Source organism: Perissodus microlepis, chromosome 23 (assembly GCF_051167445.1).
Source record: "Perissodus microlepis isolate ML-2025 ecotype Zambia chromosome 23, ASM5116744v1, whole genome shotgun sequence".
Lineage (NCBI taxonomy): Eukaryota > Metazoa > Chordata > Actinopteri > Cichliformes > Cichlidae > Perissodus > Perissodus microlepis.
Genome location: NC_140482.1, coordinates 14,121,103 through 14,140,122, shown reverse-complemented (window position 1 = coordinate 14,140,122; position 19,020 = coordinate 14,121,103). Strand labels below are relative to the sequence as shown.

General features: G+C 40.1%; 1 protein-coding gene across 5 annotated transcripts in view; it reads right to left on the bottom strand.

Annotated features, from left to right (window-relative positions):
• Window positions 1-19,020, bottom strand: part of LOC146361039 (voltage-gated inwardly rectifying potassium channel KCNH7-like) — a 79,401-nt gene that overhangs the window by 28,255 nt on the left and 32,126 nt on the right. For 2 of the 5 annotated variants that reach the window (XM_084922469.1, XM_084922470.1), the window contains exons 4-8: window positions 9,648-10,127; window positions 9,015-9,035; window positions 8,262-8,285; window positions 7,365-7,579; window positions 1,015-1,440 (exon numbers count right to left, since the gene is read on the bottom strand). In XM_084922469.1, the coding sequence (XP_084778595.1) occupies window positions 1,015-1,440; window positions 7,365-7,579; window positions 8,262-8,285; window positions 9,015-9,035; window positions 9,648-10,127 (1,166 nt within the window). The remainder of the gene's footprint in view (window positions 1-1,014; window positions 1,441-7,364; window positions 7,580-8,261; window positions 8,286-9,014; window positions 9,036-9,647; window positions 10,128-19,020) is intronic. The other 3 variants (XM_084922472.1, XM_084922471.1, XM_084922473.1) reach the window with 3 other exon arrangements.

Below are 19,020 nucleotides of genomic sequence, written 5' to 3'. Positions count from 1 at the left end.
GGAAGAGTGTGTGTTGAGAGATGGACGGAGTACTTTAAGAAGCTGCTGAATTATGCAAATGAGTAGGAGAGGAAGATGGAGGAAAGTTAGTGAATCTGGAAGTGCAGAAGATTAGTAAGGAGGAAATGAGCAGGTTAAAGAGCATAAAGGCAGCTAGTCCAGATAACATACTTGTGGGGCAGTGAACTGTTTAGCTAGAGCATGTAATACAATCTTGTACCGATTTACAAGAATGAGTGTGATGTAAGAACTACAGATGGATAAAGCTGATGAGTCATGAAGCAATGAGAATGAGTTGTAGACGCTAGGTTAAGAAGAGGGGCGACGATCAATGTGTAATGTGTATGGGCTCATGTTGAGATGGGGTTAGGGTTAGGCACAACAGACGTGATGATTGCTTTGAGAGTATTGATGGAGAAGCATGGAGAAGATCAGAAGGAGCTGCACTGTCTTTGTGGATCTAGAGGAAACGTAACAGGAAGGTATGCTCTGGAGAGAAGATGAATGAAAGTCAGTAGAAGAAGTTAGAAATGAGTGAAATCAGAGAGACAGACTCATGGACGTATTGAAGGATATGCAGACGGTTGTGTGAAATAGGAGGATACTAGGGATAGGGCAAGATGAAAGCCAGTGAGCTGCTGTGGTGACCCCTAAAGGGAAGAAGAAGAAGGATCATACATACTATTGTTACTGCTGAACTGTAATGACCTCAATCACCTGAACGACATTCACCTCAAGATGAACTGAGATACTAGTGACCATAGTGTGTAGTGGTTAACACATTTGCCTAACAGGTGAAAGATCCCTGGTTGGAGACTGGGAGAGGACACAAATAGGGTTGGATGAACCCACCAATGTTATCTCGTGTTCTAAAAGACCTTTAGAGTGAGTTGTGATTTATTCTGTGAGTTCAAGTGCTTTTCTTGTAAAGGCAGTCAGATACTCGATCATCACTGTCATCATCTCCAACTCTGCCTGGTTGATAACTGACTGATAAACGAAATAAATCCTCACCTCATCAGATCCTGAGCCAAAGATGAGCAAGTCAAAAGGGATGGCAGCCACCATGTCTATGAGGAACCAGCCTTTAAAGTAGTGGATGGCGATCTTGGCTGGGTGGCTGACCACCTCCTCATTGGTGTTGACGTAAGTCGTCCTAAAATTTATAAGTATGTCCACTATAAACATAATGTCAACTATCAGATCAACCACATTGAGGGGCGAGCAGGAATAGCCACACTCCCGTCTCCTCTGCTCCTCAATGTCATTGAGGAGGAAGGCAGCAGAGTAGGGGGTGAAAATGGCCGTGTAGATGACCAGCAGCAGGATCAGCCAGTCCCAAACTGCTTTGAATGGACTGTAGTGAAGAATGGTCCACTTATCCATCCGTGGTGTCTGGAGTTTGTATTCAGGAAGCACATCGGCACCCAGAGAAAGAACCTAGTGAAAAACAAAGAGAACTTTTAAAATTTTACTGCCTTTAACATTCGCTATCTGTGTTCAAATACACACACATTTTGGGAAATAAAAGTGTAATACGGTGCTTTTTCTTGCAGATTCTTTGCAAATTTGTTTTTATTGAGGACTTCACTGATTGCCTTTGCAGTGCCTGGGAGAAGCTTTCAATTTCTATTTCTGTTTTACGACACCATCAGCAATATTTTCAGAGTGAAGGGTCAGGTGAAAGGATTAAAATTTTAACTACATGGACATTTCAAAGAGTCTGTAAGAAGATTTGCATCACAGGAAATACAGGATGAGCATTGTTTTTGATTAAGAGTCAGAACTTATTATTATTTGCCACTTTGAGTCTCTACTTTGTGAAGGTGCAACAAATCTAAGAACTGCATGCACTTAACAATCTTAAATATGCTCTGTTTTTTGAGAAATTTAGTTAAATACAAGAAAATTTGAAAATATTTACACTAAGCGTTTGCATGTCTGCTCTCTTACATTGCTGGGCATACTAGTAAGTGGAATTGCATACAGTCATGGTGATAAATATCAGTACATATTAAAAATCAACTTGTCCTTAGCAGCTCTTAAAGTAAGGTAAATATAAAGTTAGATGAATAATTATTAAGCTAAAATGAAGAAGCAGTGTGCGAAAAATTATAGTACACAATGTCCACAGTTTGGACTGAGAAGAAAGACGGTTTGGAGTAAAGGAGGCCATTTACGTCCACTGTGACAAACCATCGAGGTGACCTCTACAGCTCATATGACGGTGGGGTCGGGTGATGCCTTGTAATGTTAGAGGTTTCACACCTTTGTTCTGGAGGGGGTAATGACCCCGCCTTTTTTCACATCTTGGTTCATGTGATAACCCGCATGATTAATAGTGGGTCATTGACCCTCAGCACCACCCCCAAGGCGTTGGTGTACGGCAGGGGTAGGCAACTCCAGGCCACGAGGGCCGGTGTCCTGCAGGTTATAGATGTGTCCTTGAGCAAACACAGCTGATTTAAATGGCTAAATGACCTCCTCAACATGTCTTGAAGTTCTCCAGAGGCCTGGTAATGAACTAGTTGTTTGATTCAGGTGTGTTGACCCAGGGTGATATCTAAAACCTGCAGGACGCCCTTGAGGCCTGGAGTTGCCCACCCCTGGTCTGAGGGTTAAGGGTTAATTTCCTGGGACTCTCCATCAGTTGTTTTAAAACTGAAGAAGCCTCAGATGACAGGAGGAATATCTTCACTATCCTAAAGAAGTCACTGTGGCTCAAGTTTTAAAAAAGTTTAGTTTTAATTAAGTTTGAAATCAAATTTGCTATGAAAAAGACAAACAGGCTACGAGAAACAGAAGAAAACAGACGAAGGTGCATGTGATCTGTCAACCCCACATGAAAAAAACAAAACAAAACTCCTGATTATCCAACATCTGTGGGAGAGTGCCAAGAAATTAGACTGTAAGTGATAACATCCTAGCAATGACATGCCATATTTTATGAAAGATAATTTAGGATAAGATGAGATAAGGAATACTGGAATATGTTTAAATGAAGGTTAAAGCCTACATCAATGTTACAGAGCACATGGAAAACAAATGGCCACAAACCTCATTGAACTAAAGTAATGATGTAAACAGGTAACTGCTGCTAAAGGTGGTTCTACAAGATACTGAATCATGGGGTGTACTTAGTTTTATTTTGGCTTTGATATCATAAAGACAACATGTAATAAGTCATCAATTGTTCATCTGAAATTGTAAGACCTGATAAGGACTTTTTAAATAATGCCCTTATACGCAAAGCCGTGGAATTAACAAAATGTATATTTTCTTTAGATTAGGTCAAGTAAAATTCAAAAGAAAAGATTTATCGCTGTGTGAATAATGCAGCTGTACATCATATAGATTCAGATGTAATGCACTTCACCATTATCTGTCATCCACAAGAACATCTTGCACATTACTTTAGGCATGATTTCCAATAAATAAATGCTTCTCCAGTGCCTGTTTACAGAAACTCTTAAAATTGAAGCTTCAGTTGAGGGAGTGATACCTTTTATTATGATTATTTGTAAGATAAGAATATTGTTTATAAGAACAGAAACTGAACATATCAAACCAAAATAAAATGACGATGCATCAACTGCATATAGAAAAATAAGAGCATGCAAAAATGTCAAAATGTATCATCAAGACTGGAGGTATAATCCATTCCGGCAAGCCTGAATGTCAACATAATTATCTCTGTTATTGCAGTCACCATATAAACTACAGAACCTAATAGCTTTTAACATGAATATTAGAGCAGCGTCATGGGACTTTTTTCGGATAAGAGTCTCAGTGACTTGGAGGTAATTATAGGTGCAGGCAGGGGTACAGCTATTCATCTAAGTGTTCAACACTTCAATAGCTACAAATTTTCATTTTCACTGCTGATTATGGCAGAGGGGGTAGGTTTGATGGGTGGGTGTGGAGGTAAATTGCATGCACTACAAAGGTAAAGATACAATTATGATGTGATGTATGTGAGTGACCACGAGAATGAAACAAGAAGGGAGGGCCTTAAGTGACTTTATTTTGGCATTCATCATATTTTTCATTGCTTCTCTATCGGTGCCCTGTCACCCCTCTATTCTAACCATTGTAACTGGGGAGGTAGGACCGGAGAACAGAAGGATGACGTATAGCACAATGTGGCGTGGTATTAATAATTGAATTGGTTATTAAAAACCCCATCCCTCTGGGAGGAGGGTCAAACGCTTTTACCCTCTGATATGGGATAACCTTTGAAATCGATCAGAAACCAAAGGACAGTCAAAGGGAATGCGCTCTAATATTCATCAAGCTGCCACTTCATTAAAGCTGGATGCTTAAAGTGATGGTCTTAACTCAGAGTTTAATTACTGTTGACTTTGAAATAACACCTTAGATTCCCATTCTTGTAAAATGATTTCTGTTAGGAAGGAGTATAAATGTTGAGAAAAGCTGACACTTGCTGTACCGAGGACGATTGTGGCCCGATCGCTCACATGATCCCACAACCTGCTGGTAATCCTGAGAAAGTTGGCTGATTTGTCAGAGTGACAGTTCTAGATCAAAGTGTTGTAGACATCTGTTTCTAAATTAATGATCCCATCTTAATTATTTAACCTGGTTACAGTAGCCATGTGCACTTGGTCAAACGAACTCTTTCTTGCTGGTTAATGGAAAGCGCATTCTGTGTGTGTCTCGGTCTCAAGCACAAATAAACATTAGCCCTCCCCTCTTCTGGTTTTTCTGGTCTGCACAGTGCACACTGAGATATCATTTATAAGTGCATAGACTGTTATTTGACTCAAGATTCCACCTCAGATAACCGCAAGAAGTATAAACTGCTAAGATGCGGTCATTTGAGCCTCATATGGGGATGAGCCACATGTAGAGCTGTTCGATATAACGATATATATCGGATGACGATATAAAAACATCTATCGTTTCATTTTACACTATCGTTTGTTTTGTGGTGTCGCAAAATAAACTGTTTATGGCAATATTTTTTCATCGTTTTGATGGTCACTGTAGTGGCTATATTCATTTCTTAAAATTCTCTCTTTCTCTTATATTTTATATAACCACACTACTGACGGACAAGCGCCTGTTTTTATGCGTTGTGGTTAGCAAGAACTACGGAGCCCCGCTGGGGACATGGGAGAAAAAAAAATTAAGACAGACTTTTGCGAGATCTCGCAAAACAAACTCGGGATCTCGCAAAACTTTTGCAACGACGGTAACACCATCGCGAGTCCGCTTGTTTATGTTCCACATAAACCTTTCACAATAAAGCTCAAGATCCTGTTGAGACTTTTCAAAATAAACTGAATCACGTGAAAGAGCAGATTATTTACGGATGAGAATTTAAAAAGAGCCGCCAGGTGCTAAAAAATAAACCTTAGACTCAAACGTTAGAACAGGCTTGTCCCCGCAGCACGCCCTGTAATAAATACAAAGAAAACGGCGGCCTTTACAACCTATGTCTTAAAATGTATAGTTTCATGCATCGGTTGAAACACTCGACTCCAGCTACATGACGAGCAGCTGGAAACACTTCCCGCAAGTCGAGCTGCCCGAGATTCACAGAATTTACAGAAAATGTTACATTTTTGTGATTTATATCGTTATCGGGATGATAGAATTCTTATATCGGGATATGAGATTTTGGTCGTATCGCACAGCGCTAGCCACACGTGCACTGATTAGTTCAAAATGTAATAAACAGCCTGTGAGGTGCAAGTCTGCTTTCCTTTTTAGCTGATCAGTTTCCTGGGCTAAGCCACCATCTGGCTGCAGTACCTGTGAGGCGACCAAGGCCAACAGAGAGTGTATCTGTTCAGATGCTTTAATTATAACTTCAAATAAACTCTGATGAGTTCAAAGTTGCTTTCAAGACATCTTCTGTCACTTGGTTGTCAAAGTCAGGTGTCCAGAAACCCGCTTACCAATCTAAGCTGTAAAGGAAAGTGATAGGATAGGAAAAGTATATTTTACAGTTATATTCTAGGAATTATGAAGCTTCTTGATGCTTTCACCACTCTCATACAGCAGCTCTTCCGAGGTGTTGTATTCTACCACATGTTACCCAAGTCAATTAAAACCATATTAAGCCCTCTCTGACTTTGCACTTGTGTGAGAGGACATTGTGCCATTCTGTGGTCCCTCTGCCTCTGGCGTCAGTGTAAGGCCTGCAGCCGAAATTGGCTTTGAGCGCAAACAGGGGTCAGTTTCTGTGTCCTCTATCTGTTACACCATTAATTGGCAAAATGCAAAACTGAGACCTAATCAGTAGTTTCAAGCAGCACTGGCCTACTCCTAGGACTACATTAACTTATAGTTCCATGCCTCTCAGTCCTGGCAGGAAAGGTGAGAATGACCTCTTACACTGTTCGTAACTCTAGAAATATAGCCTGAGCTCTGGATGCTGTCTGACAGCTGTAAGAGAACACTTGGCTATCCACCGTGAGCTACAGACACCTCCAATGCTTTACGTATCAGATCCCTTGAATTTCAGTTAATCATCCTGATGCTGACTGAGGGCATTTGGGAGTGTGCATGCAATCTGCTGATAAAGTGCTCAATCTGTCCAAGTCTGATTTGTGATGATCATAAATGATAATATGATGAACGTTATATTAGAATTCTAATATCTCACTGTTCTCCAGTCTGCACAGACTTTATTAGTAAAATCATTACAAATAAATACAGACTAAGGGCCCAACAAGACGTTTCAGTCTATTCCTGATTTTTTTGAGTAGTCCTATTTATGTTGTTATTCTTATTGCAGTGCTGTCTCTGTTTGTGTGGGTGATACATTTGTTTTTATTTTATGTAGGCAAAAACCTTGAAATTACTACTTGTTTCTTCAAGAATGAAAACAGTGATGTAGTATGTTTTATTCCCTTCGCACTGTCCATAACAGTTTGAAGACCCAAATTCATGAGTCCTCAGATGACCAAACACACAGCAAGCACTGTTTAACTGAGGTTGGATAATTCCGAAGGAACAAGGTAATCCAAAAACTAAAACTGGCCTGAGCAATATATGAAAACCACGCAGTGGAAAAGCACTGGCATCAAAGGCAGGGGGATGAACACAGCCAGAGAACATACGTAATCAGACAGACTGTCAACTAATCAATAGGAATACAGGACTATAAATAAATAGAAAGAATAGAAACTCACAAGGCACAAGTGAAGAAAATGAGGCTGACAGGATGTAAATCCAATGAAAACATTTTTGTTGCGTTTGCAGGTTTTTCTCACAGGTAGTATTATTATTATTATTTTAAGGATCCAACAGATCATTTTATGCCTGTAATTCTAAATTACAGGCCCTCAATTTTTCTCCCCATTCACAAACTTGAAACTGACTCACGTCCTTACCTGTGTGACTTTGTCTGTGACATTGTGAGTGCGATCTTTGACTTTTGGGGCGATGATAGTTTTCTCAGAGGATGGAGGGGAGGGGCACTTCTTATCATTGTTTGCCTCTGAGAAGTTGAGCGTGATCAGGGGAATCTTGTTGATGGTGGAGTACTTGTTGAGGTTGGAGTCGGAAGTTGAGCCAAGCAGGCTTGATTTGATTTGGCTGAGTGGCCCTGAAAAAAGAGCACGGCAGAGGGTGGGTGTTATTATTAGAAGATGCCGTATCTTGTTTTATAGCTGGGCTCTTGTTGATCTGTTATGCACTGTCAGTAGTGTTTATTTGGAAGTAGTTGCGACATGGGTAGTGAGCATGGAGTGATTCCTAGTTTTGGAGTGACTTCAACCACAACACAATACCGAGAATACAAAAGATGCTGAAATATAAACTGTACAGCCTTTCAGAGCCTCTCATTAAAACATAATGAACAACACTGTTGGTGAATAAACAGAAATGATTTAATGTGCAATCAGAGAGTGCAAGTTCCCATAGTTTGCCAAATCTAGTGCAGTGAACTCACTGTATAGATAAAATTATGTAGTATGATCAGTGAACACTTTGTAAGTAGAACACAATCATATTAAAAACGGATATGTGCGATAGCGCTACACAAACTGACATGTGGCCCAATGAGAGTGAGAAAAGTGAAAACAAGAAGTTTGCTAATTCAGCTGCGTGAACCAGCAGAGGAAGGATACACTGCCCACCCCACAAAGCACAGTGATTGAGAGTCAAGGACAGAGAAACAGACAGTTGAGGATGAAAGATTGCATGCGCAGCTTCAATACATGCCACAGTCAGGATACATCAAAGCCGTCATAAAAAAACAACTGAAAAGAAAAAAGCTGAAGCCATACCCCCAGCCATCCAGGAGCGAGATACTAGCCAACCAGGAGAGAGAAGAAATAGGAGGTAAAGGAGAAAGTGGGATTATGGAAAGGTGTTTGGGACGTTGGGTCAGTAGTCTCGGGTACAAGCATATCAATAATGTGGCATTACTAGTAAATAGAGCTTGACAGGGGCTCTATCAGTAAACCTTTAGAGGATTAAAAAGGGCAGACTATGATGCTAATGTTGCTATTAATGTGTATTCCATTTGATTACAAAGAGCATATGACTTTTAAAGAACCTGGTTGAATATGTACTGTACTATGCATTCAACATAGCACTGCAACAGTTCAATTAAGAATGCAAACAGTCAGGTTTCTTTCCATTCACAAAGACAAGATCCAGAGCTTGCACACAAGAAAGCAAAGGTTAAAGACAGTAGGAGGCATCATTTCTTAAGCATTAACTTATCCTCTCCAATGAACAACAAGCAGGAGAGAAGTTTAACGTGCTGCTTCCATGCAAGCATGTGCAGAGGTTACTGTGTTTTCTTTTTAGTGAGCACTTACAGAGGCTGGTTAGGTTTAGGCAGGTCGTGTAGTCATTTAGTGTCTTTCGAGGCCAAAGAACTTACAAACACAGTCATCTGCTGAGGCATTTGCATACAACATGAACCTTTTGTGGGAAAACTCATGCAACAAGCCGGCTTTGACATGTACACGTGTATCATTAGACATGCCGCTATTCACGATCTGAAAATGCAGCAGGTTGCCGTTAGTTACCTTTGATATTGCGACCATTATCTGTGAAGGTGGCAACAGAGTGGGGGAGAAGACAGAAAAAGGGGAGTGGAGGTGAGAGAAGAATTTGTGGGTGTCTATGATGATAAATGGGGGTTGCCGTTAACGACCCGCTACTGTCCCTGTGAACAATGCATTACAGGGAAGTAGACGTATTAAATGTATCTAAATGGGAATTATAGGCAATTGGAGGAGACTGATTGATCTGCAGGAAACAGGACCAGTATGGGTCACTTCTACCCTCAACCAAATGAGGACCAAAAGGTGGAAGATCAATACCACAGATTATAGATGTGACCATCTACTGAGGATTCACTAGAACCCCACATAGCTGATATTTTAGGATCACAGGGATTAGTCTTAGTAATTAATTAGATCTGTAAATAAAATATCAATTACATTTGTTTCTTTCTTATATCACATCAATTCAACAAATCAATAAACAAGACATCATCAACCAGTGAACCACTTTGCAGTTTAATGTAAACTAATGTAAACTTTGTTTAACAGTTTAAGGCATTTAAAATAAATACAAAGTGATCATTAAGTAATACCATATATACAGTTCAGGAACTGTTGATGCATATCTGAAAATGTATAAAAGGACACTCTTACCTTCACTGGCATGCCGGTCCCTGAACACCATCTTAGAGTTGGACCCAAAGCCTTCCATGTCATGTACAGAAGAGGCCCTGCGAATACTGCACATACTCTCTCTGGAGGCAGTTGGAGTAAGGCCTGGGATTGATGGAGCTGCAATAAGCGTGTCCTCTTGGCTCTGGTTTTGTGTCTGGGCAACGGCCTGGTCCGGGTACATCCGGTCCCAGGGGCCTTTAGGCGACGAGTGGTCCAAAGGCCCAGACACAGGGGTTGAGCAGTGGCTGGGGCCGATGAGGGCACGGGTGTCGTTGGCGTAAGAGGGACTGCAGCTCTCTCGAGTGGTGGGAAGTTGGTAGTCGCGTGTTGCTACTGAGCCGTCACTGTAGCGAGGAGAGTCTACCATGACGGCATCAGGGTCTTCCTGGGGCAGGGACTGCTTGCTGATTCCCAGGAGAGGTAAGGCTGGGAGACGGAAACGAAAGAATCTCCCTTTCCCTGACAGAAAACAAGAGAAAAATCAATAAGAACAAGTGGTCGCACTGCCTCTGTTTCTCCTATATTGTTCCACACTTATGCCCCCATGATAATATTTTTTTATAATAAGAATAAGAATAACAACACTGACAAAGTGTCTCAATTCTGATTAGCACATGTTTTTATACAGCGCCAAATCACAACAACAGTTGCCTCAAGATTCTTTATATTGAAGTTAAAGACCCTAAAGAGGGTAAGACTTTTATTCTGAAACACAAAACTGGTATACCCCCAGTCCCCATCGAAGCCTTCCCCGAAACCGCAGCTCAATTAATGTCCAAGCCATTCACCTTTATCTACTAAAACACTGTCAAACCTCAAATGAGGACATGGGCCCAGTGAGTGAAATAAGATTTAAATTTCCAGCATATCAAATTTCACTTGCTGAGTAATCCTCACCTTTAAAAATAATCTCTCATCTGCTTCCCCGCTCCTCTCTTTCATCTGCACTCATCTTTCAGTGTTGTATATTTACAACAACTGTACATTTAGGTTGCAGACACTATTTGTGAGATGCTGCACAGAAACAATTTGTTTCTGCTAGCCAAATGTACAAATGTGTACATATTTATTAAATCTGTTGAAAAAATCCATTTGAAATTACTTGACACTTAAAAAACCTTACTCAATTTAATCATGATGCTGAGTGCCATGACAAAAACTTTATTTACATCTACACCATGAACGAATCATAGAAAAAAAAGAGATGTGTTCAAGGTGTAAGCACGGTGTGGGATTTCATTTTCTTATTACTGAGCAAGCGGTAAACCCAGTCTAGCTATGGATAGAATGGGGACTGCCCATTCAATCATGTCTATTATCCACCTGATCAAAGGTAAAGTAAAAAAACGTTTTAAAAAAGTAAAGTAATTTGAGTTTTTCTTCAGGGAGTGACAAAAATAGCCCAGAAAATATGAGTATTGTTGCAAATTTTATCTCTAACCTTTAGCTTCTATTAATGGATTGGAACAAAATATTCTTGCATAGATTTGTTTCTGTCAAGCAGGGAACGCCTGAGGACAATTGATATTGCATTTAATGTAACTGATCCACTCAATTAGTGTGAAGACTATTTGACTGTAGTCACACCCAAATAGCATAAAAACAGAGAATACAGTGGATTTTAATGAACCCCTGAGAGACACAACCCCCTGTGACCTTGTGGTGTGTTTTCACGGTGTGTTTATAAGAAAACGTGCTTACATTCTTCAGCATCCCTGGTGATACCTCGCATTTGTTTGCCAGCATCACTGAAAAGCCTACCAACACAGCTTTCTTAAAAAGACCCTGGCAGATCAACACAAGTGCCTGCTCTGCCTCAGGCACAAGTTCAGGCTTCAGTTTCCTTCAATTATTCATAAGGGAGGACATTTGTGGAAATACTATAGTGTGATGTATAGAAGAGTCAGTCTTATAGGAGATTACAGAGTGCTTTAATGAGTGACTGATAGCTTCTGGGGAGATGGTAAAAAGTCATATTTCTGACCATATTGAAACATACGGCAGTTCTGAGGGATGATAGTATAACAATATAAGTTTACTGTAACGCTCCCCACCCCAAAGACACACACCATTCACACACACATTTACTATATGCAAACACCATAAGACAGATGCTCAGACTTACAGGTTTTCACATACTGTATGCACTGCGAAGTCACCTGAACATATGCTATCCATATCACAATACTCTCTCTTACTGCCATGGCGACACAGTGAAAATCAGTAAACACATCACATTATCATGTCTCCTTTGTATATTTTCTGCAGACAGCTACATTGTATACAACATACCGACATATGCAAATAGCGGAAAAGGTAAGGATGTATTCAGAAAAATAGAATTAATGTTTGAGTGTTAGCAGGGAGCAGCCCGTCACTTTATCTACCTCACTGCTTCTTCTACTGGGGTGAGACTGACAGGGAGGAGAGAGAAAAACTAATTTTAGACACAATGCCAATGTCTGTTTGGGTCAGTGTGGTGTGTTTAAATTAAGTCTGGAGCCAGATGCTGATGCCAGAAGTGATCATCGGCATTTTATTTGAGATTCAGAGCTGGATTGGAAACTCAAATCTGGGATACCGTTCATATTCATCAGGATGAAAACAGGTTGAATTGGCATTCTCGTCTTTGAAAAGCGATTGTGAACAAAAGCCTGTTTCGTGAGAGCTCAGTTCTCTTTTTCTAATCACACCACTGTAATATTACAATACTAACATGTTAGACAATTAATTGTGACGCATTTCACAATTTTAAGGGCCAACATTGACTGCTAAAAGTGACACGTTACGAAAATAATGAACAATATTACTTGCCTCCAATTATTGTGCATGGAGGATAAGTGGACAATGTATGCCACAGCTCCTTAAATTAGTTCATAATTCAGTCACACAGTCAGCGTGTGGTGAGAAAATTGCATGTACATTTAATTGTGGCACTGAAAGAGCCAAACGTTTCATGGATATGTTGCCCTTTTGTGACTGCTGTTACTGCATGTACTGTATGCGTCTCTTCCCTCTTTACCCCTCCCGTTCCCTCCCTGCAAAATCTCACTGGCAGCTTTACACAACCAGTACAGTGGCCCTTGTTGCTATGATACCAGATAGTAATATTTGCACTGAATATTAATTGGGTCCTCAGATCCCCATGTTGGGGCGTGAAACATCTTGCTGTAATGTGAGCATCATTCAGAGATTACGTTAGAAGCAGAAAGAGAACAACAACCCTCCATGCTGTGGTAAACGCAGGACAAAAACAATGGTGTGTCTTTTTGTCTCTGTCTTTTTTTCTTAAGCTTTTGCTGACATTACATAAAAAAGAGAGTTTTACAGCAATTAATGTGTTTGCTAAGTGATTTGAAAGCAGATTTCTTTCACCTTAAGAGTTGTTTTCCAGCACAGCCCTACTATTACTCACATGCTCTAGAGCACGGGGCGGCAACCTGCGGCTCCAGAGCCGCATGCGGCTCTTTAGTCCTTATACTGCGGCTCCGCATGGTTTGGGAAAATAAATTACAAGTATTTAGCTGAAGTGTATTTTTTGTATTAGTTCTTTTTAAACTTGTAGTTCTAAATTGGAAGATTATTGTGATATTGAAATATAAAAATAAAATTATATTTTATTATTTTTCGTCGCTCAAAATAAGCGTCACACTCGCGGAAGCATCTTTCTTGTAGTCGTCGTTCCAACACAACAACAGTGTGTTTGTTTTGATTTGTAGACCCCGAAAATGGCGCCGCGCTCCCACAATAATAATAATAAATAATAATGGATTGCATTTATATAGCGCTTTTCGAGACCCTCAAAGTGCTTTACAATACCACTATTCATTCACTCTCACATTTATACACTGGTGAAGGCAAGCTACAGTTGTAGCCACAGCTGCCCTGGGGCAGACTGACAGAAGCGAGGCTGCCATATTGCGCCATCGGCCCCTCTGGCCATCACCAGTAGGCGGCAGGTGAAGTGTCTTGCCCAAGGACACAACGACCGAGACTGTCCGAGCCGGGGCTCGAACCGGCAACCTTCCAATTACAAGACGAACACCCAACTCTTGAGCCACGATCGCAATGCATTGCGGCGTGACGTCAACTCCAATTTTGCAAATATTTATTTTCCAATTTTTTAGTAGCATAGTGCTTTTTTCCAATTCTCTTTTAAAAGTCAGGTCAAAGCTCCAAAAGCCCAAAGGCGATATAAGGGTGGCAGTACACAAATGGTAAATGGCCTGCATTTGTATAGCGCTTTTCTAGTCCATAGGACCCCAAAGCGCTTTACACTACATTCAGTCATTCACCCATTCACACACTGGCGATAGCAAGCTACATTGTAGCCACAGCTGCCCTGGGGCGCACTGACAGAGGCGAGGCTGCCGGACACAGGTGCCACCAGGCCCTCTGACCACCACCAGTAGGCAAACATGGGGTTAGTATCTTGCCCAAGGATATTTGGGATGCAGCCAGGAGGCAGCCTGGGATCGAACCACCGACCTTCTGATTAGTGGCTGACCTGCTCTGCCACCTGAGCTACAGCCACAGTTTTTCTTTGCTACATGGATCATTTTAGTTCAGCTGGGTGTCTTTCCGTTTTGTTATATTTCTTTAAGAGTTCAAAATGTGTTCATTACATAAATAAAATGTAATTTTCTCTGTAGCACTTCATGGATTTCATAAGCAACACACCTTAGTTGTTCACACAAAGCATAAAGGAAAAAAAAACAATATATACAGTGTTATCTTCATTTTAGATGTCAAAAAGTATTTGCGGCTCCCAGTGTTTTCTTTTGCGTGGAAACCGGGTCCAAATGGCTCTTTGGGTGTTAAAGGTTGCTGACCCCTGCTCTAGAGGATAACATTTGTATTTCTGCTGGGTCCCAACTTTGCTCTCTGCTTATTTATTACAGAGGAAATTAGGGTGTGATTGCAATGAGCCTGAGTTAATAGTCAAGAGCTTTATTTTATTTATTTATTTTTTAAGTCAGGCAGTTGCCATCGGTGTGTGAAAATATACCTGAGAATGATAATCAGCAAAGGTCCCTGGCTGAATTTGAAATAGAAACACTATAGAATGCATTCAATGTAGTTTAAGTCAGTGTTCAGTACAAAACCTCACAGAAAGAAAGCTCCCCTTGGGTGGGCTTTCGCTGGGTACTCAGGGTTCCTCCCGCAGTCCAAAGACATATGTTATATTCACTGGTCACTCTAAATTGGCTACAGATATGAAGTACACGAATTACTTAAACTGCGTGGACAAGGGTAGAAAAACGAGTAAAGAGGGAAACACTGAAAGCAAAGAAAGAAAGACTAAGACAGAGTCTTAGTAGCCCTGAAGGCTAATCCTGAATAAACTGAAAAGCCATTTCCCCAACAGGAATTTGATGAATCTTTCCTCCTGAGGAAAAAGATAGCTCATAAATAATTTCCCCCAGCTGCTCTTCACTTCCTAGGCTCATCACCACATTCCCCAATGCACAGAAGCCAGTGTGGTTGGTTACAGAAAACTATAGTGCGACTAAATGCTAAAGACAACACACAGTGCCATCAATCCACTAAATCTGCAATTCCTTGCTCGTTTTTTCCTGAAACCTATTCTGAACCTCCTGTTGTTCTACAGTTATAAACACATCATGTGGTTAGATTAGATGCTGAGCTGTAGTGGAGAGCTCAAAATAAATAGTGTCTAACGTGAAAATCTGGTGTCTAATGTAGAGATAGTAAGGAGACAAGCAGAAACCATTGTAACCTTTCAGCAGCATCATTTTTCTAACTTGAGATGCCTAGCATAGACAGAATATTTAGAAGAAGAACTGATATAGGCCTGGGCAAAGTAAGATAAGAGGTGAGACAATTTTAGAGCTACTTTATTGTTCTAATATATCACAAGCAGACAATCTCACATTATAGGAATGAAGGTACCAACAGTCTTAAAAGACAACAAAACTGTGTGAGGCCTTGCTTCCCCTTATAACTTACAAAGTGTTACGCAGGTTCTGTGAAGATGAATATAATAGTTTTGGTTGTCAGGGTTACAACAAATGACTTTTTGTACACTGCAGTGAAGAGCACCAGGCACACCAAATCCACACACTACCTTCTCCAAATCGCCCTGCATGTCTTCACCACCGGCACTCATGTGAAAATGAAACACCTTTAATCTTGATTTTGGAATTAAATACAGTATCTGTTTGTTATTTTTTAAAGCTTTTATCTATGTGACTTCATCAGCTCTGCATGTGTTTATACAAATCCTCAACAAACAGTGAGGAACCTGCAGCAAAGCGCATGTCCAGGTTTGACTGCGTTGTCGAATTGTTTTGTTTCTTTCATTAGCAGCCGATGCAACCATCAGCTTCTTAGACCTGGTTTTATTTGTAACACAGCACAATATATTCATCAGTGGTAATTGGGGTTTGCCATTTGCCATCATGGTAATTTGGTTAAAAGTTATTTCTTGTTGTCTGAGAGAATTTAAATAAAAGCTGACTCTACAGTGATCAATCCTAACTGGTCCAAACATCACTACAGTCGTCACTACGCTTACTACCTACTGGTTTTTGAAAGCAGTTAGCACAGTAAACAGCAAGCATCTTTTCTTCTACAGTCATTAGTCTTCTCCAGTTCTGACCACTGCAATTTACAGAAGGCCTTACATGTATTTGAATAAAATATTAGTGTTATACCCACAGATAATATTCCTTTGAAATTATGGGCATTTACAGTCACCCATAAGACAAAAATTACAAATTATTAACCATTCTCTAATTTTGATATCTGCTCTTTTGAACCTACTGACTATTTTATAAAATAGGCCTCTGGTTCAAAAGTACAAGAAGCTCCAATGGTGATGTAAAGAAAACAAACTTTTAGGCACACACATACTTATTTGACCTGGATAAGTTTTTAGATTTGTCACACACAGCAGACTTAATTTGAACTGCATCTGTCAAATTTGTAGTGATCACATGTTTTATTTTCAATGTTCTGGTTTTAATAGTGTCAGATCTCAATATACTGACAACATTTTCAACTATTCTGCTTTTTATCTTCCAAGTGATGCTCAGTCCTGGAGGAATTCCCTACTATTGCAACAATACTTATGAATTCACTGAAACTCAGCATAGTGAAATGAACCATTTTGCGCACATTTCTGTGTGCATTTTGTGGATCTGTTAGTGGCTCTTCTCAGCTACATCAAAGCAATCCAAGACGGTTGCAGAATGTATAACTCATCACTGGTTGACAGAGGGCAATTGATAAGCAGTGCCTAATGCATTCCTCAGATAGAGTCTAGATAACGCAATGCATGCATCATCTCCTCAGTAACAAGCAGTGTAAGGCTATTAATTAGAATAGTAACACTGTATGTCTCACAGTCTTAAATTACATATTTAGCAGTTTTTTCATGCAAAATTCTGCAAAATTATTCGTAATTTGTGAACATGACACAGGTTACTAGAGTTTCTAGAGTTAAATGAATAAATAAACGAAGCACAAAGAGACCTATCCAGCATCGGGCCTTGACCCTATAAGCAAATCTGAACTATATCTGTGGAGGCACTCACTTAGATATTCAGACTGGAAACAGAGCTGGGAGAACTGCTATAGTGTTCAGACTGGGCCTTAGAAAAGTGAAATACGAGGGCCTTATCAGTCACATGCACAACAGCCAAACATGACCCCCTGCCCACACACACACGCACACAAAAGCTTGACTATAGCCTAAGCATGCACACTATCATAGTATCATACATAAACATGTATATAAACTGTATGTAAAGAACATGCATTTACACGCCACATGAAGCAAGGCAGTCTGTTCGAGTCCTCGTTCAATTACACTAATCTGAGGTGACCTTTGGTCTTCACGATGCTGCTTTATATGTCACAGACAGAAAATGGGGAAAGTGAAAAACTTTAAAAAAAGACAAGGCATCAAGAACACGTTCAAGAGCACAGCTGGGGAATGACATTATCCACTATTACACCGACAGCTCTGGGAAACTGAGCACTGCTCCAGTAGTTCATCAGGCCATCCTGAGCTATAATTGGTCCAGACCTTTGAAATGATAGCAGGCTAACACATCAGTGTCTGCTAAACGCTTGTGTCAACATGCCAAAGGAGCAGTCTAGCTGGGAATTTTAGCAGCTGCCCTCGTGATTACTGCTGCTAGTACAGTTGCAAGATTAAAAAAAAAAAAAAGAAAGTGAAAATGTAGCAGTCAATATGGGGATAAATTGTACCCCAGAGGTGTTTTTGCAGTAGTCAAGAGTACATGCAAAGAATAGCTTAACATGTCTGGAAAAACAGAAATAAGTGCACCTGAAAAGGGAATGACAAAGAAATACATAAAGAAGAATATAGACTGTACAGAGAAATAAATAGACAATCAGGGATTCAAGTGTAAAAATGCTGAAGTAGCCAAATAAAAGTATAACTAAGATGATTACACTGTTTTAGTTCTGCGTCTGTGTCTGAGCTTTTTAACTTTCTAGTTATTTAAATATTCTATTTGGTCCCTGATTGGTCTAATGTGTTCGTGCTCATTGTAAACAGTTTGTGTTTTTGTTCATCTTCTTTTTTTCTTTGTAAACTACACCCACAAATACTCAATAAAAATATTTTGAATAATGTGTTCGTGCAGTGTTCTTGAGTCTGTTCTTCATGCCCTGCTGTTCATCCTTCCCACTGTTCCCCAGCTCTGTTGTTTCCTAGCCTTAGTGTGTTTTCAAGTTCAGGTTTCAAGTAGTTGCCGTTTTCTATGTACTTTACTTTTCATTTTTATTCAAATGTGTCATTAGCTTTCAACAAGTTGCTCACTTTTTGTTTATTTCAGTCTGACTGTCTTTGCATCTGGTATTTGGGTCCTCACACTCCACTCTGTATGACATACAATTTAAACTGGTAGCTGATAACATCAAGAAACAGGCAAAATTTCTTCTGACACAACGCATTTGTGCTAAATTGAGTCATCTTAAAAGTAGAGAGAGTATCTGTCTGCCAAATAGGAGCTGATTCCTTAGTAGAGGGGCCTGATAGCTGAAGAGTATGCCTCCTATTCTACTTTTACAAGCTCTAAGCACTACAAGTACTACAAGCCAGCAGTCTGACAGAGAAGCGCTCTGTTAGGATAATAAGACACTATGACATCTTTAAAACATGCTTAAATTCTGAATTTAACAGGGAGTCAACGGAAAGAAGCTAATATGGGAGAAATATACTCTCTCTTTTTAGTCCCAGTTAGTACGCTCACTGCAGTATTCTGGATCAACTGAAGGCTTTTCAGAGAGCTTTTAGAGGGACCTGATATTAGCTTTTTAGCATCAATCTGAAACAGGATGTTTCTAATTTCAGCAA